Source organism: Pogona vitticeps, chromosome 4 (assembly GCF_051106095.1).
Source record: "Pogona vitticeps strain Pit_001003342236 chromosome 4, PviZW2.1, whole genome shotgun sequence".
In the NCBI taxonomy this organism is placed as follows: Eukaryota; Metazoa; Chordata; class Lepidosauria; order Squamata; family Agamidae; genus Pogona; species Pogona vitticeps.
Window position 1 is genome coordinate 34,355,545 of NC_135786.1, and position 26,847 is coordinate 34,382,391.

Consider the following 26,847-nt stretch of genomic DNA (forward strand, 5'->3'; position numbering starts at 1 on the left):
TTTTTCCTGCTTTATTAAGCTTTTGTCTAGAGAGAGCTTGATCTTGTCACCCCATACCTGTTTTATGGTGATATATTTCTGTCCATCTCTTGGTTCATTTATGAGGTGTACAAGCAGAATGGAGCTGTGGGTCATTCTCTCTCAGTTAAATAATTCACTTGAAAAGGTTTACATTTTTGGCACGTATTTCTGAGTCAATTCCCTCTCTATATATTTAATCCAATTAATTTCCAAGTACTGTAATCATAATTGGCAATTTTTAAATGTCTGATTTAATGGATAGAGAAGAAATCAGAAGGAAGATAAAATGACTGCAAGAAAGAAAGAAAGAGGCTGCTATTAATAGGAAGAGGGAAAGAAACAGGAGGATCTCTTTTCTGTCGCCCTTCCCCACCCATCCACCCTGGTCCCACCCAGGCTGTGGGACTTGAAGCTACAGTTGTGAAACTCAATCCAGCAGGGGTGGTCTTCTCCTTTAATAGAGCATTCCATTCTCTGATTAAACGTGAGGTCAGCCTCCGCCTGTCATTCCCAGAGGTGCCCTGCATGTTGGCAAGCAAGGCTCAAAAGAGATTCTGGAGTTACAGGGAGAGAGTATGCCTGAGGATGAGAAGCAAAACAAAACCAAGAACCCACAAATGAAAGGAATTAACTCTTTACAGCCCACATTTAAGAGCCAGGTATTGCTAGCATGGTTTTATAAGTAAAATCACAGAAGTTTCTAGCTTGCAACTAGACATGAGCACTTCGTATTTGTATCCAGGAGATACGAATAAGAAGCATGGGACCACAGGTGCCAGGGTGGCCCATTCCAAACCCCCAGAACCAGCATGGTCCACTCACTGGGTTCCATGCAGAGTGTGCATCTGTTAGCATTGTTGTTGCAGCGATTGTGGAAACAGTCCTGCAAGCGCTTCCCCATCTCTCCCCACAGCTGACCACTTAGCAGCTGAAGAGGGAGACTTGTCTTTCCACCTCCTCGCTGGAGTGGTCGGCTGTGGGGAGAGGTGGGGAAGTACCGGTGGGACGACTTCCATGATTGGTGCAACAACAATGCTAACAGATGTGTGCATTGCACAGAGCCCAGTGAGTGGACCAGGCTGGTTCTGGGGGTCAGGAATGGACCACCGTGGCACCTGTGGTGCTGCGCTTCGTATTCTTATCCCCTGGATATGAATACGAAGTGCCCAAGTCTACTTGCAGCAAAAGGAAAAAAAAACTTTGCTAAGAGCAGCCTGATGTTCCAAACTGGCTACAGAGAATGGAGAGTCCCCTCCTTAAAGGTCAGCAAGAAAATACGGGCTACTAGCACCTGACCAAGAATCTAGACTTTCATGTTTTCAGTAGTGCCATCAAGTCAGAACCGACTTACAGCAACCCTAACATGGTTTTCAAGATAAATGAAACACTGAAGGGATGGTTTTACCAGTTCTGTTCCCCCAGTAAATTTCCTTGGCCAAGTGGGGCTTCAAACCCTGGTCTCCAGTGTCCTAGTCCATCATTTTGTCCACTATACCACACTGGGCAAAATGTCTTCTCTACCTCCGCCCCCTTTAAAAAAAAAAACTACCTTAATGCAGAGTTTTATAGAACTCAAAACTTTGCATATTTTGTACTTTTTCAGTTGCCTCCTAAAAGGGTATTGCCCTCCCAGGTATTTGAAGTCTTGAATATTATTTGAATTCCATGGATCAACACAACCTCATCCTTTTACTAATTTCTTCATGAGGTGGTTTAAAAAAAAACCTACCTAACTCATTGCTGGAAAAAGAAAAGACTGAGGAACAGACTTCCCCTGTTTTCTGGGCACCACAGAAACCCAGTGGCACCGTTGCAGTTCTCCATGGTCATGTCAGCTACTGAGCTTTGCCTACTGCCCTCAGGATTCCCTTCATTGCTTCAACTGCTGCTGAAATTCAGGAGCAGCTGTGCCAGGTATGTGTGCCTGCAGCTCATGGGCCACAACCAAGTACATGAGCAGCAGAGGAAGACTATGACTTCTCCCTCTTCCACCAGACCAGTAGGTAAGGTTGTTCAGAACTGGTCAGTTTTGCTCATGTGCCTTGAAGAATAGTTTGATCCACAGGTCATCCATAAGTAAACCTCTGGGATAAAAGAGGTATTTGTTCCTGCAAATACTTATAGATCAAACTCTGTGCAGTCTGTTAAATAGTGGGCAGCCTTATTTATAGCTAGACTCTCGGTGTACAGTGGATTATGTAGCACATGTTTAAAAATAACAACACAAAAACATACCATGACTCCTCCAAGGATTTTCTGAAGAGGTGGAAGATGGACAGCAGTAATATAAATCAAATGCGGATGATGCAGAAGTGAAAGCAAGGCCAGCAGAGTTAGGTTGGGATGAGTGGCACTTAATTAAGTGTTGCCTCTGGACAAGGCCAGTAACTGCTGCTCAGATCTCAGGGTGCCAAAAAGATGAAACGGCGGTTGGAGCAAAGGAATGTGGTAGGGGCAGTGTTCAGCCAAATTCCACATTTCTCAGTAAATGAGTTTGCTGCTAGTTAAGGCAGTTCCCCTTATGAGCAGAGGTGTGTCTTTGACAACACAAGCATGCACTAAGTGAGCATACACTGAGGGACTGATGTCTGAACTCTGTTTTTTTTTAAGTCATAGGTATATGTGTCAGATGATATGGATGTCTTGTTTACTAGGCAGCTCAAGTCTTATCTTTTGTTGGCCATATTGGTTGTCTCTAGAAGGACAAGACCTTGAGATTGCATGATTTAGTGATGCTGATTTTAGGGCTATTTTAGGTATGTTGACATCAGCACACCTCATTAGTCTCACCACTCTTAGCTCTACCCAGCTGGGACAAGTCTGACGAAGAGGTGGGGGGGGGAGGAGAGCTGGTACTGTTTCCCACCTCAGTCTCTGTTCACTCACCCAGAAAGGGAAGGTGAACCAGAAGTTTTGGCAAGGAGGAGCAGTAATTGGGCAACCCTAGGAGTTGACATGGCACAAAACATGGGCAGTGGTGGGTGTACAGTGAAGCAATCTGTCCTTCTTGAACAGTGGCTCGCAACTTTGGGTCCCCAGATTTTCTTGAATTACAGATCCCAGAAATCCTGGCTAGCATAGCTAATTGTAAAGGATTTTGGAATTTTTAGTCGAAGAACGTCTGGGGACCCAAAATGGGAACCATTGCTCTAGAACCTACCTTCCTTCCTTCCTTCCTTCCTTCCTTCCTTCCTTCCTTCCTTCCTTCCCTCCCTCCTACCTACTCTCTCTATATCAAGAGGCTAGGGTTCTCCTGAGAGGACACTCGTGCTCTGATTAAATGCACTTTGCTTTTGCCTTTGTCTACTTTTTAGAGTAGAGATTGAAAAGAGGGAAAGGGGATTGATGAATGAAGGAGTAGTGAGCTGGTTTACTTTACTTCTCCTTGTCCCTTTAGCTACAGCCCTCCGTGCTTGGCAGAAAATACACAATAGGTCAGCAAATATAAACATTTTAAATGAGGCCGTGGCAGTATGGAGTATTTGCAGGGCAAATGTGTTAGAAAAGTTTTTATTTTTAGTTGCACTAATACTACAGGGGAGAAATGATACTTAGTGGGCCTTTTAAAAGATTATAGATGATCCCTGCCAGTTTCTACTGTTAGATCTTCCAGCATATATACGAACATGTCTGATATTGCTCAAGGGGAAAAAAATAGCCATTGGCAAGGTGCTTTTCACTATAAGAGAAAAATATACCAAGATTGAATGTTCTGCCAGGAAGAGAGGTCAAGGTTTTGGATGAGGTTTTTACTTCTCTAGGAAAAGTTTTTAAGCAGTATAAAATCATCCTTCTAGTGTATAGATTTTGGCCCAGGAGAACAAATTGGTCTCCTCCTCCCCTTGTAGTATTTAAAATCAGTTTTTCCAGAGTATTCCCTTAATAAGGTTGACAGGTTAAGCTGTCCCTTTGTCCACATGACCAGCACAAATTGATTCCTGGTCAGAGAAGACAGGTTTGGACCATGATGATGATTGACAATACTGTATCTGCAGATATTTCTGTCCTATTTGGCACATATTGACCCTTGTTAAATTGGTGTTTCATGAGGAAGAAGGTCTTCAATCTTTCAGAAGACTAGTTGCATTCGTGCAGTTCCTGGCCAACTTACTTGAGTTTCTTTGTAGAAGCAAATCCAGAGTAATGGCATGGGCCGTGTATGGTTTCATGGTGAGGGACCATAAATGGCCCTGGAAGTTGTAGACTCCATACTAACAAAAGACTAGACACCTCCATTTGTACTTCTGTTGTTTTGAATGTTTTGACAGAAGAAGGTGTGTGCACAATACTTTTTGAGTTGCAACACAGTTGTTCACAGGCATGTAACTGAAAGTTCACTGTTCACTAATGCTATACCAGATGGATATGTGTTGTCTCCTCTCCTCTATGATGTTGCTGCTCTGAATGCAGGACTCTAAACTGCAAGCACTCAGGATAGGGCTGGCGTAGGCAGTTAAAGCTGCAAAGTTCCAAGGAAATGGCAACACATGGAAACGTTTGCGTTAATTGGCAGAAAAGCTTGAGGCACTGGGCCAGATCCTTACCACTTCAAAAACTGCATTGTTCCTTGGCTAACCCAGGCCACCTCCTCTCTGGCTGCAGAGAACTGATCTCCAATGTATTTGCCACTACAGTACAAAGTTTAAGGCTCCAGGCAGACCGGCTGAATTTATTTATTTAGCGACAGACATACAATTGCTTCCATTCTCAAGTTTGCACACTTGGAGAAACATCTAAGGAATTTCTCCCTTAGTTTGGTTATTTTAAATAAGAAACCAGTCAAATAAAACCAATCTTTTAACCAATAGGAGATAGTACCATACAGAGTCATAAGGTTTTGAGCTTAGAACAGTAGACCTGAAAATCAATTTATTGGTGTTAAAACATCCTACATGAATTCATTGCTGTTCATTGAATTTCTCCTCTTCTAGCCACCCTTCTCCACCAGCTGCTCTCACCTCTCTACAACAACTCCTAGCTAGATCAACTGCCTCAAGTGTCTACAGAGACTTTGGGAAAAGAATCAAATAATCCCAACAGAGTAACAGTTGTAACAAGTAGAAAGTTTGTTAATGATCCTTCGAAATATTATTATAAAAATGTTAGATAAATTGGTCCTTTTCCCTCTTTTGGTAGGAAAAGTAATAATGTTAACATGTTGATTTCAACATGTTATTTCCCAGCTATGAAAATACAAATGAGAAAAGATGGGAAGCTGCAAAATTAAATAAATTCTTGTCTTTATGATTAACACAATAGCTGTAACCTATGTGATATTACAGGCAATATAAAAACTAGCCTAGTCTCCAGATGGTCTCCTCATACAGATTGGGCCACTTGTGGTTTGGGCTTGGAAAAGGTGAAGGCAGCAGAAAAAGACTGAATATGAGATTGACTCCATAAAGCAACTTATGGCCGTGAAATTATAAGAGCTGAGCAGGGTGTTGATGGCAGGACATTTTGGATGTCATTCATTCATGAGTTTGCCATACGTGAGAGGCAATGTGACCATGTAGAGTCCCCAGAACTCTTGGTGAAGTGGAGGCTATCTTAAAGATTCAGAAGAGATTGAAAGTAATGTAATTCAAATACTTTACTTTTAGATTTCCTTGGCCTTTATTGGTAAGGATAAAAATTTCGAATTTGTATACTGTATGGGCTTTTGAGTGCAGGTTGTATTCTTCAGAAAAGTCAGTGAATATAATGTTCAGACTTTTGTCTGCATCATTCCGTGGCTACTGCAAGAGAATAATTTTCTTTCAAGTGGGTAGTTTCAATACCACTTGTCTTGCTGACAGGCAATTTTATTGTCATCATCTATGCTTTGCTTCTGATTTTCCTGGCAGGAGTCCAGATAAAGCCATGTACATCTGTAGGCAAAGCAACATGTGCTACTTGGCGTTCTTACTGGTTGCACAGGTTGTGCTGTTAAAGAATCAAGGTGAAGATTAATTTAAAATGCATCTTACCTCTTCAGCTTTTGGAGAAGCTACTGAGAAAATGCCTAGGAAAGCCACAAAGGATAATGAGATGGGGTGGAATTTTTCAAACCTATACATGAATTTATGAGAGCTCTTAACACTGTCTTCAACAATCTCTGTAGCTTGCATCAAGATACATACAGTATTTTTTTGCCCACTGTTCTTTGTGATGGTTCTTGTCAGAATTTTTAAGCATGCTATCCTCCAGTAATCCTGATGTTCTCTGAAGTGAGATCTTAATCATTTAGCAACAGTCTTTGAATGTTCAGAGCACATTTCTTAAATTATTTTCAGATTCTTACAGCCACCTTATAAGATGGGGTAGGCCATCCTTCTAGAGCTGTTCCAGGCTGTCTTGTGAATTACTGCAAGTAAAAGACTTCAGCAGAGTATGTTCTCATCCGTTGCTCAGTCTCTTAGACACTGTGTCACAAGCTTTTCCTCACATGCGGCACTAGACATGCAGTTCCTCTGAAGACTCAGTTTGCACTGAGTGGCACTCTCCTTCTAGTTAATGTGAACAGAAGCATGTAGGTTTGCATACACAATATATATTTCTCTCCTGTTGATGAGCTGATCCATTGCAATGACAGAGGATCCCACTAGACTGCACTTGGAGTAATCTTGGCCAGCATCCCAGTGCTTTTGAACTGCCTTTTGGCTGGTGGTCAAAGAACAGCTTGCACAGGCAAGAACATTTATCCGACATATTGGGAACAAGTGTAGAAAGTAATCTGGTTAGCAGGCTGTCAAATCTTCATCCAGCTCTGCTGGTTTCTTCTCAACACCCTGATCACTTTAAATCGTCACCAGGAAGCTCCCTGGCTACAAAGGGATTTGACTAACAGTCTTGGCTTCGGGGTTCAACCATATTGCTACACTGGTGCAATAATTTGTAGTTGAAATAGTTTCCACTGACACTGTATCCTATTTCTAGTCCTCTGGTGTCCTTCCTGCCTGAGGAACAGCACCAGACAGGCATCTTACAAATCCAGTGAAGACACAGAGAGAATAACTTATAGAGTGTACTAGAATATAACAGGCATGCCATCTATGCTGTGAGATGTTTTGGAGAGCTGCCCAGGACAGTATGTATTTGAGATGGGGAAAATCCTTTTGAATACCACATCTGAGATGCATCTGCTTTCAAGGTTGCACATTCTAATGGCTGTGTCACCAATTAAGAACAACTTGAGACACACTGTGCAAAAAGTGATTCCGGAAGATTTTAGGGCAGCAATTTCGAACACCAACCTTTTTCTTTAAATATTGATTTTGGAATAGAATGAAGGAAAGGGGCTTGAGGTTAATTACCATCTGGCATATTTACATAACCATATTGGCATTTTGAGGATGCGGGTTGAATAGATCTGTGCAGTTTTTTGGCATGTAAGATAAAATCACTGTGTGACTGATTCACCGTGTGTGCTGCTAGAAACTCAGTCTATATTTACCATGCTACCACAGAGCTGCAAAAAAGTTTATTATGTAAGTTCATTTGCAAGCATTTAGGTAAAATCTTGGAACAATGACAACTTTACTAACTGTGTGCACTGAAGCCACTGTAATCATGCGGTCACTTTAGATACTTTCCTGCAATGTGTTATATGTTGGAATGCTTTTGAAAAGTGTCAGACACTTTTAACTAGTTCAGAATACAGCTTAAATAATAAGCTGTGTGAATTTGGGTGATGATAATAAACTACTCCAGAATATGGTTGCCAGGTTATTAACTTTGTCTCACCATGTGTCTATTCACTGTTTTCCCTGCATTGACTATACAGTGGTGCCTCGACTTACGACCATAATCCGTTCCAGAAGATGGACGTAACTTGAAATGGTTGTTAAGTCGAAGCACCATTTCCCATAGGAATGCATTGAAATGCAACCAATCCATTCCGGCCGAAGAAAAAAATTACCAAAAAAATCACTGCAAGACTCACTGGAAATGCGATTACTCCCTTCCGGCTGAAGGGAGGGAAAGAAAAGAAAAGCAATCAAGCGTGCAAAGACCCATTGGAAATGCACAGAAAACAAATTGAGCACATTGGAAATGCACAGAGAACAAAGGGGGCAGGTCGGAAATGCAAAGAAAACAAAGGAAAAAGCAAGGGAAGTAAGCAGGACTTGGGAAAAAAAACCCAAAAAGCAATCAACCCTCCCAAGACCCATTGGAAATGGGGGGAAAGCCAACAAACAAACAAACCCCCAAGACCCATTAGAAATGGGGAACCCCCCCCCTAAAAAAGCAACCAAACCCCCAAAGACCCATTGGAAATGGGGGGGCCCAAAAAAACCCAAGACCCATCAGAAATGGGGAAACCCCCCCAAAAAAACCAAGACCCATCGGAAATGAGGGGGAAAAACTCAACAAACAAACAAACCCCCCAAGATACAGCACAGCACAGAAACATAACCCCCCCAGCTCAAAACCACGCTGTAAAAACACCCAGAACAGTTTTTAAAAAGCAGAAAACAGCACCTTATTTTACCAGGCAGACCAAAGCCTCCCTGCAAACACACACATACATGCTCACTCAGAAGCAGAAGGAGGCAGTCCGAAGCCTCCTGTGATGCACACTCTCTAACTGCTGGGGTGAAAGATCTACAAAGAAGCAGCCTTGTTGCCACCTACAGCTAGAAATTTGAATTTCCCGCCTTTTTCCCCTGCCTTTTTCTGTTTGTAAGTGGAAGCTCTGGTCGCAAGTAGAAGCAAAATTTTGTAGCCGGAGCTGGTCGTAAATCGAAATGGTCGTAAGTAGGGACATTCGTAAGTTGAGGCACCACTGTATCTAAATTTTCTAAATTCATTCTTTCTATTTTTTCAACATCTTTTCTTGCATGTCCTGGCAAGGCTCTGTCTGTTCTGCAGTTGCACAGTAGGGTCCGGAAAATGAACCTGTTACATGGACTGGTTTAGGTTCATGTTGATAACAGGGTAAAAGTTGTTGATTTCTGGTGATCATAAACGGAATATGGATGAATAGTGCCATGTGGCTGCAAAAACGGCAAAAGCTATTTTAGGCAGCATTAACAGAAGCATAGTCTCCAAATGTCGTGAGCTACTAGTCCCCATCTGTTTGGCACTGGTTAGTCCTCTTCTTGAGTTTTGTGTCCAGTTTTGGATGTCGCACTGTAAGAAAGATCCCAACAAACTGAGACAAATTCAGAGGAGGGCAGCAAGGATGATTGATGGCTGGAAACGTAGCCCTATGAGGAAAGACTTAATGAACTGGACACATTTAGTCATGAGAAAAGAAGATTGAGGGGAGATATGATATCACTTTTCAAATACTTGAAAGGCTGTCATTCAGAGGAAGGACAAGATCTGTTCTTGATCATCCCAGAGTGGGCTCAAGCTACAGGAAACCAGTTTTGAGCTGAATAGCATGAAAAAAAAATCTTAACTGTTAGAGCAGTACGGCAGTGGAACCAAATACCTCAAGAGGTGGTGAGTTCTCCAATGCTGGAAGCATTCAAGAGAAAATTGGACAATCAACTATTCAATCTGCTTTGATTTGTGTCCTTGCATTGAGCAGAGGGTTGGACTTGATGGCTAATTCAATTATTCTATGATTTTATGGTGGCACTTTGACAGGGTCTCCCACGGCTCTAGTTGTATATGTAATGAACTACCTCAAGTAGAGAAGTTACTTTTAGGGGTAGAAGCTAAAACTAGTAAATCTTTTAGCTATTATAGCTATCTGTGAGAAAGAAAGAAAGAAAGAAAGAAAGAAAGAAAGAAAGAAAGAAAGAAAGAAAGAAAGAAAGAAAGAAAGAAAGAAAGAAAGGAAGGAAGGAAGAAAGGAAGGAAGAAAGGAAGAAAGGAAGGAAAATTTATTTAGAAATGTGTTGTGCTAAATACCATCACCAAGGTTTTTTGTCCCTCTGGCATTCTTGAGGTTTGATTCCAGATTGATACAATAATTGTCTTCTGTCAGTTCAAGGTTAAAGCAAGTGTCTTACATTTCATGGCTATGGAAACAGATAGCACTCTTTCAACTTGATATATAGTTCAGTTCTCTTTTGTTACTTAGGACTCAATTTTGTGTTGCTTCTTAAAAACACAGCCACAGACATGTCATTCCAGCCTTTGAAAATAAAATTGAAAGAAATGTTGGAATATGCATACCCTGCATTTATTTCCAGACACAAAGTGACAGATGAGCCTGCACCACTTTTAGTATCAGCTTTTGAACATTCAGCTAAATGTTCAGATGAGTAAATCTGCCCTTCAGAGGCTACATTTTTTCAGGACTTTCTCCAGAGATATATATTTTCTATAATGGCATGTGTAACAGTGACACAGAGCAGGATTTGAAGCTTGAGGAAAGGTACCCAGATTTATTATACATGAAAAGAACTGCAGATTACCTCATAAGAGCACACTATGATCAACAACAACAAAAGCATGGAGTGAAAAGACCATTTTAACACTAGAAATTGACAGGGCAATCTTATTCATGCATATTCTGAAGTAACCCCTAGCTACATTTAATGAGACTTACTCCCAAGTAAATATATGTGGGATGGTAGCCCAGAATATACCTTTGAACGTCTCCCACTATTTATACCATCTGTGGGGGCGGGGAAGAAAGAAGGAAGAAGTACATAAAGAACTCTTTTTTGTGTGTGTGGTCATGAATTTGTTACTCAGGATTGTGATGCTAGACAATTAATAGTTCTTGGTGAGAGTTCTGGGCCACCAGCAGAAATCAAAAGTTTATTCTTGTAAAGCGCCTCATGGCGCAGTGGTTAAACTGCTATACTGCAGCCAAAACTGTGCTCATGACCCAGGGTTCAATCCCAGGTAGCTAGCTCAAGGTTGACTCAGCCTTCTATCCTTCGTTCTAATTCGTAAGTATAAATGCAAATGAGAAATGGTTAGTGATATTGAAATGCAAATACAGTGGTGCCTCGCTTAACGTTTGCTTCGTTTAACGTTTTTTTCGCTTAACGTTTATTTTTTCAGAGGCAGATTGTGCTTCGTATAACGTTTTTCCCTATGGGCGATTTTCGCATAGCGTTTTTGGGACCATGCTTCGCTTAACGTTTTTGGTTTTAGGTCCCCTGCTTCACTTAACGTTTTTTTTGTTTTCAATTTAAAAAGTGTCTTAGAAGGGTCCAAAACAGTTCTAAATGCTTGGATTCGTTAGAGGACCCCTTAAGTCATGTGCAAACCTGATTTGGCTTTGATCTGACGTTTCGTTAATTTTTTGTGAATTTTTGTTTTTTGGCCCATAGGAACCAATGGACCTGTCAAAATCTGACAGCTCCATGCTTTCCTATGGGGGAGAAAACAATTTACAAAAAATTAACGAAAGTTCAGATCAAAGCCAAATCAGGTTTGCACACAACTTAGGGGGTCCTCTAACGAACCCAAGAATTTAGAACAGTTGCTGAGTCTTCGTTAATTTTTTGTGAATTTTTTCTTCCCCCATAGGAAATAATGGAGCTGTCAGATTTTGACAGCTGTCAAAAGTTGGGGGGAAAAAATTCACCATTAATTAACGAAAAGTCAGATCAAAGCCAAATTAACTTTTGCATCCGTTTTAGAGGGTGCAGAAGCTAATCCAAGCATTTAAAACCATTTTTGACCCTTTTATGACACACTTAATTTTGCAAAAATTGACTTCGCAAAGCCATTGAAACATATTGAGTCAGCTACAATACATTCCAATGGAGGATACATTGTATCGTTTAACGATGTTTCCTATGGGTTTTTTCGCTTAAGGACGGCAATCCGTGCCTATTGGAACGGATTAACCGGTTTCCAATGCATCTCTATGGGAAATGGTGTTTCGCATAAAGTTTTTTTCGCATAAGGTTTTTTTTTTTGGAACCAATTAAAAACGTTATGCGAGGCACCACTGTACAATATTTATCTTTGGAGTGTGGACTATAGCTACCAGCTGCCATATTCAGTCCACCATCCAGATCTTAACTAGTGACAACTTCATTCTTTAGTGAGTTCTGGACTTCTAATAAGGGCATCTTGTATTGCACAACAGAATGTTCCGTATGTTTCTCTATTCCAGTCAAATACATGAAGGAGCTTTCTCCCTATTTTAAAAACTCCTCAACTGGAGCAACTGTAAGTTGGGACTCTTCTCCGGCCTTTCAGAAGCAATCTTCTCCAGCCCTCTCCTTACGGGACCTCAAGGAAGGCAAGAATATCCCATTAAAAATGTGCTACATATCAAGGAAATGTCTTCCCAATGATCCAGAACACAGGTAACCAGTACACCCACCAACGTCCACAGCTCTGCCAATTTTTCCACAGTGGTTGTAACCTTCTAATGAGATCTCCGTAGGAAGGGCTGTGCATGTGATGCATCAAAGCGTGGAACCTGAGACCTTCAAAATGTTGGATTCAAACGAGTAGATGTTGTCTAGAGGGGTGGGGTAAAAAAAAAAAATCAAATAAATAAATAAATAAATAAATAAATAAATAAATAAATAAATAAAATAAAATAAAATAAAATAAAATAAAATAAAATAAACCTGCACAATCCCTGAGCACCATGGTTAATTTCAGAGATTATGGGAAGCTGTGGTTCAGCAGTCCTGTGACATAGCATTCATGCCAAGAAATTGACTTAATGAATGTTTCTGCTTGAGATTCTTAAATTAACTTCCAAATTATAACCCGTTGTGTTTATTGTTAGTAATCCCAGCTGTATTTATGCCAATAAAGGTTTGGAGAAAGAAGAAGACTTAATGAATGTTGGGGTTACACTATGCATGGAATTGTGACTAGCCTGTGTTACAAGCGTATGGAACAAAACATATGGACTATCTTTCTGAAAGCTGGCATTCAATTGCTGTGCCTAATGCTTTCCTGAATAATGAAACTACAAGTCCATTCACCTAAATACGTACCTACCTCTCACTATCCTAAAGTTGGGGTGACAACTAAGGCATGCATGTAAATGTGCATATTTTAAGTACAGGCATGTGCACATGCAGATATCATGGAAAATACTGAATAATCAGTATATTTAAGGAAATATCCTCAGTGGTAAATTGGAATCATATTATTATAATAATAATATAAACTGCAAGTGAGTTGGCCTAGTGTGGTAGCAAACAAAGTAAGCTGTGATTCTGGAAATGTATGATTCAGATGTGACCACTATGAGCTCACTAGCCGCTATACTTTCAGCCTCTCTCTTTTTGTCAGGAGCAAGAAACCTTTTGCCAGTCTGCTTACATAAGGGCAATTGTGTGAGTTTTGGTGGTAAATGGCTACTTATTGATGAAATATTAGTCATGGCATGTGGCCAGACATGCAGCTAGGTCTTCATTAATTAGCAGCAATTTGCTATCAAGACTTATGAGAAATCATTTATACAGGCCCAAGTGAGCAGTCGTTGCCTGTTTGCAGAGCTGTTTTCTAAGGGCTGCAGATATAGTGTGTATTGAATGTTGCATGGGCTTTCAGTATTCAGTACAAGCTTTGTATTATCAGCTCACCTAAACAATGGGATTGCATCAGTTTAACATTCTGGATTGACTCTACATTAAAAGCTCATTGCCACTGGCTAGATGTGAAACATAAAAAAAGAAGGTCCTGCCTTTCACTGGGTCCAAATTCATGTGCTACTATATCCAAAGCAAAAGCCTTAGTGCGGCAAAGACTTAGAAGGAAGTCTTTTATCTGGTCCCCCTGCTTTGCAAGAGATAGATAGTGCACTGAATTTTGATCTTGCATAAAACTGAAATTATAAGCCTTTGTGAATGAGAACTATCTCTAGGAAGTCTGTAAACTGAAATGCATGAAATGTGATTGTCACTTGATAAGACAAAAGCTTTTGTTGTTTTTTTTTTGGAAAGGTTTCAGTCTCACGTAAAGGGTGATTCTTCCTGCAGGTACCTAGAAGTGTGCTCGGCAGATGGACGGATTCCTTTGTTCCTTCGAGCAAAAGATGAAGCGTCTGCCCAGGCCTGGTTCAACGCCATTCACAGCAACATCAGTGCCTTCTTGCCAAGAGTGAGAGAGGAGCTGAAGGCGTTGCATTCTGGAGTGGGCATTGCTGGAAGTAGAGACATCAAGCATATTGGCTGGCTCACAGAGCAGGTAAGGCTGGGATTTCTGATCTGAATTGTATCAAACCTCACGGAAACAATGTACTTGTAGCTACCAAGCACCGCTCAGGGAAGACAAGCCCGTTCCTGAGTAGTCCTTTTAAAACAAATTTAAAATGACCAGTTAGCAAAGCCACAGGCCATCAAATGAAAATTAGTAACCATTAATGGTCATCTGTATGTGTAGACAATTGAGGTTTACTAATATAAGATCCTGCCAGTTCCACAATTTGAAAGATTAAGGGAAATGGAGAGCAAAGGTACACATTTAGGTCTATTAACTTCTGGGTATCAGAGAACTGAACCTTCTGCAGGCTGTAATTAACCAAAATGTCATGGTAATCTGATCTTATTTTAACTTCATGATTTTAATGTGCAATTATCCATTGGTATTAGATGGTAGCACTTACACATCCTATTGCTTTTTTTGGTTTATCATACAAAACACCTTGGGCATCTTTTAAAGGAAAGGAAGTAATTTATACATTGTAAAACAATACATATAGTTAGTCTTAGCATGACTCACTTCAAAACAACTTACTGTATGCCAAGAACCCCTTTCTAAAATGTATTTCTCATAAAATGGCAGTCAAGCTTCTTTTGTAGATCGTAAATTAGGCATTGCTTTCTTTTCTGTGAGCCTGTGACTGTTACCTCTTGCCTTTTAGCTCCCTGGTGATGGGACAAAGAACATCCTTGCCATCCTCACAGAGAAGGAGCTTCTCTTCTACAGCAGTCTCCCACAAAGCAGAGATGCCCTTAACAAGCCAACACACAGCTTCCCTCTCATAGCCACCAGGTAATGCAAGCCACCATTTTGGTCCAGGCTCATGGTTCTGTTTTGTGCATCTGATTTTCTTGGCCTCAGTTTGAAAAAGCTGCTTTCTGATTCACTGCGTTACAGAACATTGGCTCCAGGAAACGTGTTAGATGGGAACTTATAGAGGATGAAAATGGAGCAGATAACCAAGGAAAAGAACAAACAAGTAGCTAATATTTGGAGGGAGAAGGTCGGGAGTTCTGAATAAGGTCAGACTTCTGAGAGAGGTTGAAAGTAACAAAAGAGTACTTTGTTCAGCTATGCTCAGAACAAGAGGAAGGGCAAGAAAGAAGTGGATCTGCTGCATGGAAAGAATAGAGAAACGTGTAATGTGACCATGAAAAAAACTGTAGCAGTTGTAAGTTTGAGTAGAAGTCCAAATTAAGAGACATAGTAGTACCACTCTGTTCTGCTTCAATCAAACCTCAACAGAACTATGTCCATTTCCGGGCATCACAGTTTAAGAAGGATGTTGACATCCCTCTGGGATGTATCAGGGTGGTAAACAGTTTGGAAACCAAACCCTGCTGGAAACAGATGAAAAAGATGATTGTGTTTAACACCTGCAGAGGAGGAGATCCAGATTTGTTACTACAGGCACTTTCATATGCTTGAAGGCCTGATGCAGAAAAAGGAGCAAGCTTGTTCTCTGTGTTTGCAAAGTAGTGGATTCAAATTATAGGAAAGGATAGTTTGCATGATTGTTAAGAGAAAATTCCTGACAGTGAAAGCTATCTGATAGTTGAACTGGTTGCCTCAGAAGATGGTGGGCTCTCCTCCATTGGGCTTGTTTAAAACAGCTGTTGAATGCCCGTCTGTCAGGGATGTTTTTTTATTTGTGGATTGGCATGGAGGTTGATCTTTGGAACCTCTTTCAGGTGGACAGTTCTGTGACTCCCTTATGCCATCCTACTTCAGGGGATAACTCCTTCTCCATTCTGCTTAGTCTCCCTGATCTTCTCATTGTGACTTGTCAGATGATATTGCTACAGATGGAGCTTATTTGCGTGTCATTTTCTCTTAAGGAGGAGCACTTTTTTTAAAATGCCGAAAGAGTGACCTTCTGCCCATTTATTACAAATAACTTCATACGGCAAGCATTCTCAAAATGGCTGCAAACCAGCAGGTTAGTGAGGTCCAAAGTGAGGAAGTAGAACCCAAACTACCAGCATATTTTAGTTTAAAGGACAGGTTATCTTTAGCTGAACTTTTAAGAGAGGCATTTCAGACTTTTATAAGGAAGGGGGGAACTGCAAATTCTGAGAAATCACTCAGTGATGATGTCATGTGGAAGGGAGCATGTCCGTCTAAGGATGCCGAGAGGGACAGATTGGGACTTGGCCTAAGGTTCTTTACTCCTACTTCATGGAAGCATCATCCTTGTGTACTGGCACCCAACACAAAATTTCTTCCCCTCCCCTGGCCACTGTAAACAATTCTTCCCAGTTGCAGTGAGAGAGGCCATATGAAGACATGTTTTGTGTAGTGGTTAGAGTATTGTGACTTGGGAGATACAAGGACAGGTCCCCATTGAGCCAGTACGTCTTTAGAGCAGTCTTGCACACTCAGTTTGATCTTCCTCACGTCGTTTCAGTGATAAAAGCAGAAGAAGCAAGAGACAGTTTGTATGCCTTTTCCACGGAATTGTTTCCTAATGCACCCCTTTTCCTGATGTACACATTTCACATGCATTTTCTCCACTGGTGGTGTGCGTACCTTCTCAACTGTGTACATCCTTAGCTATCTGCATTTTAAAAAATGTACCCATAGTTTCTTGCACCTTGTTCTTCTCCAAGAGGTATTACAGGTTTTAGAGATGTGCCGATTGGTGAAGCAAGGTGCAACTTTGTCTCACAACAGTCTTGAGAGATACAAAAGGAACAATTTTGTTGATAAGCTCAGCTCCCAGCAAAATTCTTTTCCACCCTTAATAAACCTTCCATGGTGAGAATGTTGAGGTTCTGCTGCCCCCTTGTGACAGAGATTCAAAAGGGAACTAGAAATGGTGACAAGAAGCCAAGAGAGAGAGAGGATAGCAGAGTTTTTTAAAAAAAATCATGATGTGGTGGCTATGTCGTCTCTGTCTTTAAGATGTCAGATGCAGGCTTGGTGAAAAAAATATGTTGAAATACTTATTTATACTTTATACTTAGCAAGGTTAAGGGTATCTCTCTATTCTCCACTGAACAGGTGGTTGCGTGAGAGCCATAAGCCTGTAAGCTAGTCTTAGAATAGAGGCACAAAGAAACATGATGCTTGCTGTAGCAGTTGAGTTGTAGGTTACATTTAGAGGGCATGCTACTCTTTTTTTAAAAAAAAAAAGTTACTTAGAACTTTCACCTAGTTAAAATTGTAATATGCTGCTTTCAATAACAAAGCAAAGTAGTCATTTTTTAAACAATACAAAAAACCCACAAATATCAGAAATCAGAAGGCGTTTTCTATATAAAATGGCACACCTTCCCTAGAATCCTGCACAGCAAAGCAAAAGGAAGGATCTGATAGCTCAGGGCAGTGGTCAGTCTTCCTTCCCAGTGTGGCCATCCAGATGATTCTCTCAGATGTCAACCATTAGAGTCAGGAGGAGAGGCAGAAACCCTCTGTGATGTCCATCCCAAAATATGGTACGTTTTGGAACACAGAAGGTCCATTAAGCTCTGCTGGCTATTTTTTCATACATTCAGTCAAGTGGTCTGCAGTCTGCAGAAGAGTATGTGAAATAAAACTTGCCAATTACAAGATTCATTGCTTTTGTGATTAATAGTTGCTGTTAAACCTAACCATAGAAGGGGACTTTTATTTTCTACCAACAGTTTAGTTAATGGTTAACTGGTAGTTAATTGTTAGTGAGCTAAAAAAAAAATCTAATTCAGTGATGTTTAAGTTGGAGGAAGCTAATTTTTAACCGTATTTATAGTAAATAATTGTTTAAAGTTGGCTACAGTGATATCTTACCAGGAGAAAAAAAGGCAGAAAGTCCTAGGATCTATATAGGCACAGATCTTTTCAGGACAAGGACAACATTTCTGGCGGAAGAGGCATCCCAAACTCCAGAATCCCACCAGCTCCACAGGCTGTCAGATCAAGCCTGCAAGATCAGGAGGAGGTCTGACTGTAGAAGGAAGTCTACAGCACAGGGAGATGGCAGATGCCACTGCAGAAGTGCTCGATGTGAGTTCAAAGGGGGAATTCACAGGGAGTTCAGGCATGCCTCTTGGTGATTTCTCATCTTTGCCACGTGGGCTGCATCCATGAACAAAGCATTCAGCCCACACACACTTTCTGGGTGATTTGTCTCACTTGGAGACAATTTTTCTTCATGTACCACTGCTTGGCTTAGGGCTGGAATGCACATGATTTTGTCCACCTCTCCTCTGAAAGGAAAACTGCTTTGGGCAGGGCAAGAGAGGAGAGTGTGCTCAAGGCAGCAATGGCTTCTCAGTCTATGCCTTCCTGAGCCAAGGGATGAAAGAGGCTGAGATGGAGACTGCCCCAGCAGAATCTTTGTGGCCATCAGTGCTGCTTCTTAGGTCTTTTAACTCAGGTCTTCCGGTAATCCAAACCAGTTTGTTCCAATTTATTTCTGACAGTTAATACATACTTTAAATTGAAATGAAATAATAATTTAATTACTGTTCCATTACTCAAAAAACTTCATTCAGTCGGTCAACCCTGCTTATTTCTTGATCTCGGGACCTAGCCTCCATTAAATTAGTCTAATCTCTTTTTTATGCCATCTTCAAGCCAATGTCCACTATCATCCTGTTGATCATTATCATCACCGCCACTAACTTTTGAGTTTTACCATCCCCACAAAGCTCCTCCTATGTATATTACCACTTGCTCATCTTTTCACAGTAGATTTTTCTGAATGTTCTTAAATGCATATAACTTGCAGTAAGTATAGAAATTACATCCACACGCTAGGAGATGCAGGTCCAGGAGAATGCATGTTTTCTTCACAACAGTAGTACTATGGAGTATTTCAAGGGCTTGGGCTCTGATCCTTTCAAAACACACCCAAGATATTTTTAATTCTCAGAAGTAATGACAGGGAGGAGCAAAACTTATTCATTGCATTAGCTGTTTAGCAACATTACATGATTTGGAGAAATACTATGCTTCCAAAGAAGTTTATGGGTAACGTTGTCCATTGTAATATATTACTATTTAGCTGTCTTTTGTCACATATACAGTGGGGAAAGGCTTTATGCATAGATAGTGGGCACCAGATTTCTAAAGAGGGAAAAGGATAGTTAGAGTGCAGAGTATAAATGTTATAGGGAGGTCACAAGAGGAACAGGTGCAAGGCAGAGAGGAGAAGTAAGCCCAGGGAGGCCTTTTCTGCACATATCCTCTTTTCTCCACCTCCAGGTCCATCACGTGTTGCCTCTATATGGCTATTTTTTCCCCTGAGCTTTTTAAAAATGGATCCCCGCTGACATTTCTGTGTATTTTAGAAAGGTATAAAAGGATTTTTGCACAGTTTTCCAATGCATCTTGTTAATCCATTTGTTTCCTTATATGAACCTCACAGCAAGCATAGAAACTGCCTCCACAGTCCAGGAGATGCAGATCCAGGGAATCTGATTAAACAAAACAAAACAAAACCCTCACGAGGCAATCTCACACTTTGCAAGTTAAGATTCATCAACAAGTGTTGCAAATAGGGTTAGAGTGACCTCTAGTGGCTTTTCCTCCACATCTGGTCGCTCCATTAACACACCAAAATAAAAAAGTGATATTGCAGCTACACACTTGATGCAACAGCAAGCCAATTTTTGCCATCGTGTATGAATGTTGGGAGCCACATTTGCCCAGATAATGCCTGGGTTGGGTAGCGCTGAATGTTTCAGATGTTCTGCTGTTGTTCTTTTTTTTGTTTAAAAAAATCTTTTATGTATACCTTAAAATACTGTTTGAAGCAAACAAGTTGAAATCTGTCTTCTCGCTGAGGTTTTGTAGTATGCTGATGCGTAACTGAATATTAACTATATACTAATACCACCACTCACCCACCAGATCTTCACAGTTTGTTTACTTGATAGTTTCAGCAGCGGTTGAGGGTAAGGAGGCAATGTATAGGCTTTGTCCATCATGGGAAGGCCGGAGCCTCTGGAAAAGAAAATAATGCTGGGAAAGGTGGAAGGCAGCAGGAAAAGATGACAATAAGATGGACTGACCTCTTAAAGGGAGCCACAGGCTTGAGTTTGCAAGAGTTGAGCAGGGCAGTTGAGGACAGGGCATTTTGGAGATCTCTCATTCATAGGGCTGCCATAAGTTGGAAGCGACTTGACATTGGTTTTGTTTCACCTCTTTGAAGATGCAGTTGCAAATAATGAGGACCAAACCCAAACACCATGGACTACAGCTATGATTTCCAAACTTGGGGCCCCAGATATTTGGAAATCATAGCTCTCAGAAGCCCTGACCATTAGGCTGTGGCTTCAAGTCAAAGAACATCTGGCATTTCAACTGTAGGAACCACTAGGCTGTAGTGCAATTTCTTAAAAGCGGTAGGCATAATAAAAGTTCTCTGAGAAAATCTGGAATTGGATTTGCCAGTTTAGGTGTGGGCCAAAGCTCCTGTGCCCTTAAGTGTTTATTACACTAAAAGAAGCATCATAGCAGGAAAATTTTCAGTGGCAGGTTTCTCTCTCTCTCTCTGAAACCTCTGTTAATGATAGAGGTGTTGGTGAACATTCCAGGGCACCACCCTCTCCACTTGTAGACTTCTCCCCTTCCCCCAAAAAGGAGGATATTTTTGTGAGCATGCAGATGCATCACCAAGTTTCGTTAACATCTGACGTGGAAAAGAACTTGATTCTGACTCCTGTCTCAAGTACTTGACCCACCTATCCCCTTCTTAAACGATTCTGCCTCTGTATTTACCATTGGAGGGAATAATACAACTTTTCTGGCTGGTGCTGAAAATAATAATAAGAAGAGAGAAAACAGGTCTTTCTCTTCTTTTATGGAATGCCATTACTCTGTATTACTGAGTGGGTACTACCTTTGCTGCCCTGAGTAATCAGGAGAGAGAAGAATTTGGGGAGTTTTTAGAGGGAATGAGGGGCTGGGTGACTTAGAAATGTACTATTCTTGTAGCTTCAAATAGTAGCCTTTCACTGGCAGCTGGTCTGTTTTAGGCACAATTCACAGTGCCATGTGAGCCTGTAAAGTCCTATATGGCTAAGCTTGAGGCTGTCTAAATGACTGTGTCACTCCATAGAAGGCTGCTCAGGTTTTAGTATCTTCAGAGAGAGCTTTCTTTCTGCCCACCTCCCTTTCAGGCACATTTGGTGAGGGCAGGAGAGAAGGACCTCTTTGGTAGCTGCTGGAAATTCCTTCCAAAGCAGGTTACGCTGTTCCTTCTCTCCCATCCTTATACTGCCAGACAAAGACCTGGATATTCAGGCAGGCCTTTGGCCACTGAATGTGTGCTGAGGACGACCCTTTCTGTGGTGTCTGCTGGCATATTTCTTTTCCCCTTGCACTCCTAAATCCTTTTAATTCAGAGTTTGTTTTTAATTCTACTTATTTCTGTTTTAATAGTACAATGTAGTTTTATTTTTAGCTGTTTTCTGGTTTTTAATTTATCGTTTCCACACAGGGAGAAAGGGAGGAACAAATGAATCATAAACAGTGCTTGTACTGGGAATAGGCTCACATTGGCTCAGGAACAGTTTGACTGATAATTAACTATAATGGCTTGGACAGAGTTAAGATATTGCACATTGAAAGGACATTTTCTTTCCCAATCTGTGCAGACTTGTACACTCTGGGCCATCCAAAGGCTCCCTTCTGTATGATTCAGAACTCTCATTTGCTTTACGGACTGGAACCAAGAAAGGGGTGGATACGCACCTGTTCAGTGTGGAGACACACCGGGACTTGGCCACCTGGACGAGGATGCTGGTGGATGGTTGCCACAATGCAGCAGAATGTGTCCAGGAAGTGTCAACAGGTAAGAAGGCAGTTGGAGCTTTGCATTTGGACCCTTGCGATGGAGGCTTTAGCCCTCCTATTCAGGCATTTTATTGATCTGTATGGAGTCAATACACAATGAGGGAACATTGGACCTGCTTCTCCCTCTGTTGACATTTTCCTCACATGGAAAGCAACACATCTGAATGGGAGGGGTTCATGTGGGGGCTGGCTGCACAAGCAACAACCCTGGTTTTCCAGCAGTTATACTTACATGGGGAACCTTCATGTGGACAGAAAGCATTTTTATATATGTGTCACTTCCCATGTGAACAAAGTGACAATAAAGAAGAGCTGACAGGATGTTTTCCTCTTCACATGTTGGCTCTTTGTGGATAAATAACATCTGAATGGGTTTTATGTAGGACTGGAATGCATGTACAGTATGCACCTCTGTGTTTCAGGCAGTCTCTCACTTCAGTTCCACATTGTAATACTGACCTAAAAGGTCCTTGTTCTTTAGAGAGTTTCTACATCCTCCCAGATGTGACTAGTAAATTACAAGTCGTACAGCCTCAGAGATGAGTAATAAATTGGATGAGAACAGTGATGAATTGTCCTAGTTTTACAGACAGGACAAAGCCTACCACCATATGCACCAGTTGTTGCCAACATCCTGTGTTACTCTTGAGTAATGAATAATATGACAGCCAGTATAATGTACTGGATAGATCATCAGAGTAGGGCTCAAGAGGATTCAAATCTCCAAGGAAATGGCAATCCAGTCACTGAACATTTCACATACCTCAAAAACCCTATTAGGGTTACAATGAATTCGAAGCAACTTGATAGCAAACAGCAACAGCAACTGGTAATATAGATCCAGTCCTAGCAATTAGGCAGAGTGGGCAGCAGACTGGGCAGCAGATGTAACAAAAGTGGGCAGCAGATGTAACAAAAAGGTAGTAAATATATGAGTATTGTATGTTTGCTGGTAGGGATGGGCAGAAATATAAGCGGAATTTTCTGTCACATGTCTCAGAATGCCATACATCTTTATGGATTGTGGAGAGCATTGTTTGCTGCACCTCTTCAGGCTTCAAAATGTCTTGCCCTGGTCTTGAGATAGTTGCAGTTTATCTCAGATATCCTAATGAAGTGCTCATTTTTTTTCAGCTTTTCAGGATCAGTCCTGCTGTCAAATGTGACTGTAGCTACCAGACGTGCAGTATGTTTCTGTGTCCCTCAAATCCCTCTCTAGAAAGCTGGACTCAGTACGAAGTACAGATTCCCTTTTGCTCTTACTTTTTCCTCCTCCTGCAGCATGTACCTGGAACGGGAAAGACTGCACGCTGTCCATCCACATCGACAAGGGCTTCACCATCTCCACCCTGGAGCCAGGCCTCAACAAAGTCATCCTCCTGCAGCAGCCTTTTGAAAGACTGCAGATGTCCTCAGATGATGGGGCCAAGATGCTGTATTTGGACTTCGGAAGTTCAGAAGGAGAGATTGTGGGTCTTCTCTTCTCTTCCCTTCCTTCCCTTCCCTTCTGTATTATGTTGTTGTGATAGTTCATAGGACTGTGGAGTTAGAATGTGGTTGCCCACATAGTGAATAAAAGAAAATGCATTTAGGTAAGGTCTGTCAAGACTAACACATTGTAACAGGTAATGGGTGGGAAGGAACAGGGCTTGGGAATGAGGCTGTGAAGTGTGGAGAAGGAAGAGACAATGTTATATAACATTGGGCTTAACTAGGTGGTCTTTGCATCATAAACCTAGAGTAGTAGTGACATGAGAGAAGAGGATGACTGAGATAAGAGAACACAGTATTGACTGTTCTCATTTTTATCCATTTACATCAAAGCAGACATGTTCTAGGGATTCAGTTTGTGTCCTTGGGGCTTGTCATGAGCCACACACCCCACCCCAAAGAAAAGAGATGGCTGGAAATCCAAGCCCACTTTTGTAAACCCCTCTTTTGATGAAAGGAGAAAGTTTATGCAGGGAAGGAGCAGATGTCCTGCTTTAACAGAGATCACATTTTTGGCAATTTATCTCTTTCTGCCTGGGGAAAATGGGTGGGTTGGGATCTGTGGACTACACAAAAGGGAGGTGCTGCAAGTGACACCTCCCCTTTTTTGGAGCTCTGCTGATGCTGACATGTAGGACCTGAAAGCCAATATGGTATCCTGCATTCCAGATCCCTAACTTTGATGGAGATTAGGCAGAGCATTGATCCATAAGACAAATAGGTTTTTCCAGGCTTGGGCATGAAACGTAGAGTTTGGTGTCCTTGGCCTACAATAATTGCTGCCTGCCCCAAGACCCAGGGGCAAGTTGTCCTGTAATCCAGTAGTCCCTTTTCTCCCAGTACTACATTCTAGAATTATCCAATCTCAGCCTTGTGGAGATGGAAGGAGCCACAGGGATCATTGAGTCACACTCTGTGCCAACGCAAGAAATCCACAGCTGAATCTTCCCTGACAAGTAGCTGGCCAATCTTTGTTTAAACATCTCTAGTGAAAGAGAGTCTGCCACCTTCCAGGGTTGTCCATTGTGTTGTTACTGTCACAACATTCTTCCTAAAAATTAATTGAAATCTCTTTTCGTATAATTTGACTGCATTACATTGAGTCTTACACAGAAGAGAAACATGTTTTTCATCTTCCATATAACAGTTGTTCCCATATTTGAATATTGCTATCATATCACCTCTCAGACATCTTTCATAACATTTTGAGTTATCTGCTATAACCATTTATTTGTCTTAATCCTTCTCATATGTCAGAGGAAAAACTGTTATTAGTCTGTTATCATGTCACCTGTAGCCACTTCAGATATTCTGTGGATGGTTACAGAATTCCCCAAAATCTGCAGTGTTCGTTAATCCAAATGTATTACACAAGCATATGTAATGAAAGGCAAGTTTTGTAGGACATGCAGGGAAGTGATCAGGGGACTGGAAACCAAGTCCTAGGAGGAAACAATGAAAGAACGGGGTATGCTTTGCCTTGAGAAAAGAAAACTGAGGGGAGATATTATAACCTTTTTCAAATACTTGAAAGACAGTTATACCTAGGAAGGTTAGGATCTGTTTTCTATGATCCCAGAGTGCAAGGCACATAATAATAATGGGCTCAAGCTATAGGAAGCCAGATTTAGGCTAAATATCAGGAAAGACTGCTTAACTATTAGAGCAGTACAACAATGGAACCAGTTACCTTAGGAGGTGGTAAGTGCTCTTAACATTGGAGGCATTCAAGAGAAGACTGGACAATCCTCTGTCAGATCCACTTTGATTTGGATTCCTGCATTGATCAGGGGGTTGGACTTGATTGCCAACTCAATCATTCTACGATTCTATGAGATGTTGAGTATAAACCACTCATCACTGTAAATATTTTCCTTCATTGCAGCAACTAGATCTTCATTCCTGCCCCAAAACTATTGTCTTCATCATCCATTCATTCCTCTCTGCCAAAGTAACCCGGATGGGGTTACTGGCATAGGGACATGAAGAAAAATCAAGAGAACACCAGGACTTCATTGGATCTATGCAGTATGGCTTATACCTTCATGTCTGAAGCAGAATACTACCACCTGAAGCAAGAACAACTGGAGCAGTGCATCCATAGCCAAAGGAAACCATTAAACGTATGGGATAACAGATGGAAACACATGAATGGACAACTATCTAGACATGCATGTCAACTGGGCAGTTCATGCAATAAGATTTTCTTATAAAGTTGCCCCATCAGTAAATAATGTCCCTAAAAACATCACAAGCATTGAACATTCAAGACTGCTGAAGATCTCTTACTAACTCAGATCTGCCATCATCACATTAGTGCCTTGAAGATGATATTTTATACATATATATAAATATATATATATCTGTTTATATCAAGGTTTATATTTATAGAGCTCTGTTAATGAACCTTAAAGAGATGATGACTTTCTGGCTTTTTGCTTTGCATTTTCATTACCATATTAGATGAAGGTTGCAACTTAATGTATGCTACCTGGGAATAAGACCCATTGAACATGAAGGGATTTCTTAGGAATTACACATTGGGTTAAATGGAAATATGTTAAAGTAAGCTAGATCTCTTCATTATCCAGAAATGTTATGAAGTCTGGAGAACTCCTAAGCTATTTTATTTTTATGCTGTAGCAATACAGCAGAAGTGACTAAAATAGTGGATTCTCTGATTTATCCAAAATTTGTGAACAGTTACAGAAGCCATAAGTTTGAAAGGGCACTTCACTGGAAAAGATTAGGAAAATGGTTTTACTTTTTATGGGTTGGTGGTGGTTTGTCTTTTTTTGTTTGTTTGTTTTTTTGGCTTACACTTGCTCCCTTTTTAAACAAAATTACTCAGATATATATTATAACTGGAGGTGCTTTGGAGTGATGGAGGCAGTTTTCTGAGCTAAAAATTGTGCATGAAATTATCTTCATTATTTTGTTTTCTCTTTTCTGTGAAAATAAATACAGATTACTAAAGATGACTAAAGCAAAACATGTTTTCTGATTTTGTCTTGAAAACAACATTTGGAGTTGCCCGCTAAGCATGAAATTTACTGGGTTTTGATACAACAACAGCTTTCCCATCTCCGTTTAATTTTAACTGAAGTGCGTTACTGGCAGCTTACTGCATATATATAGCCGTTGTCCTGCTGTTCCATAATATTGCCTCCGGTAAAACTGCCCACACAATTTTTACTTTTTACCCATCTAATTGCTCCAATTCATTTATTAGTCAAATACTATTCTGAGAGTAGGAGATATAACAATGCCCTAACTGATATACATGCTAAGCACAGTACGACCACAACCTTACCACACATATACACATAACTTCCAAACAAGTTGTAATGATCAGCAACTGCACAAGTATGAACATGAACTACATACTTTTCATGAGCTCGTAAATTTCAGTGTTGCTAGTCAGTGCTAAGAGAAGGCAAGGAAAGGAGAGAGATACTGATGACTCTGCCTCTCTTG

General features: G+C 40.9%; 1 protein-coding gene across 1 annotated transcript in view; it reads left to right on the forward strand.

The window, feature by feature from the left end:
- Window positions 1-26,362, forward strand: part of SNTA1 (syntrophin alpha 1) — a 77,905-nt gene extending 51,543 nt beyond the window's left edge. The window contains exons 3-8 of the mRNA XM_020782382.3: window positions 12,041-12,236; window positions 13,875-14,082; window positions 14,759-14,889; window positions 21,681-21,877; window positions 23,161-23,348; window positions 25,256-26,362. Of these exons, the coding sequence (XP_020638041.3) occupies window positions 12,041-12,236; window positions 13,875-14,082; window positions 14,759-14,889; window positions 21,681-21,877; window positions 23,161-23,348; window positions 25,256-25,348 (1,013 nt within the window). The 3' untranslated portion in view covers window positions 25,349-26,362. The remainder of the gene's footprint in view (window positions 1-12,040; window positions 12,237-13,874; window positions 14,083-14,758; window positions 14,890-21,680; window positions 21,878-23,160; window positions 23,349-25,255) is intronic.
- The last annotated feature ends 485 nt before the right edge of the window (window positions 26,363-26,847 follow it).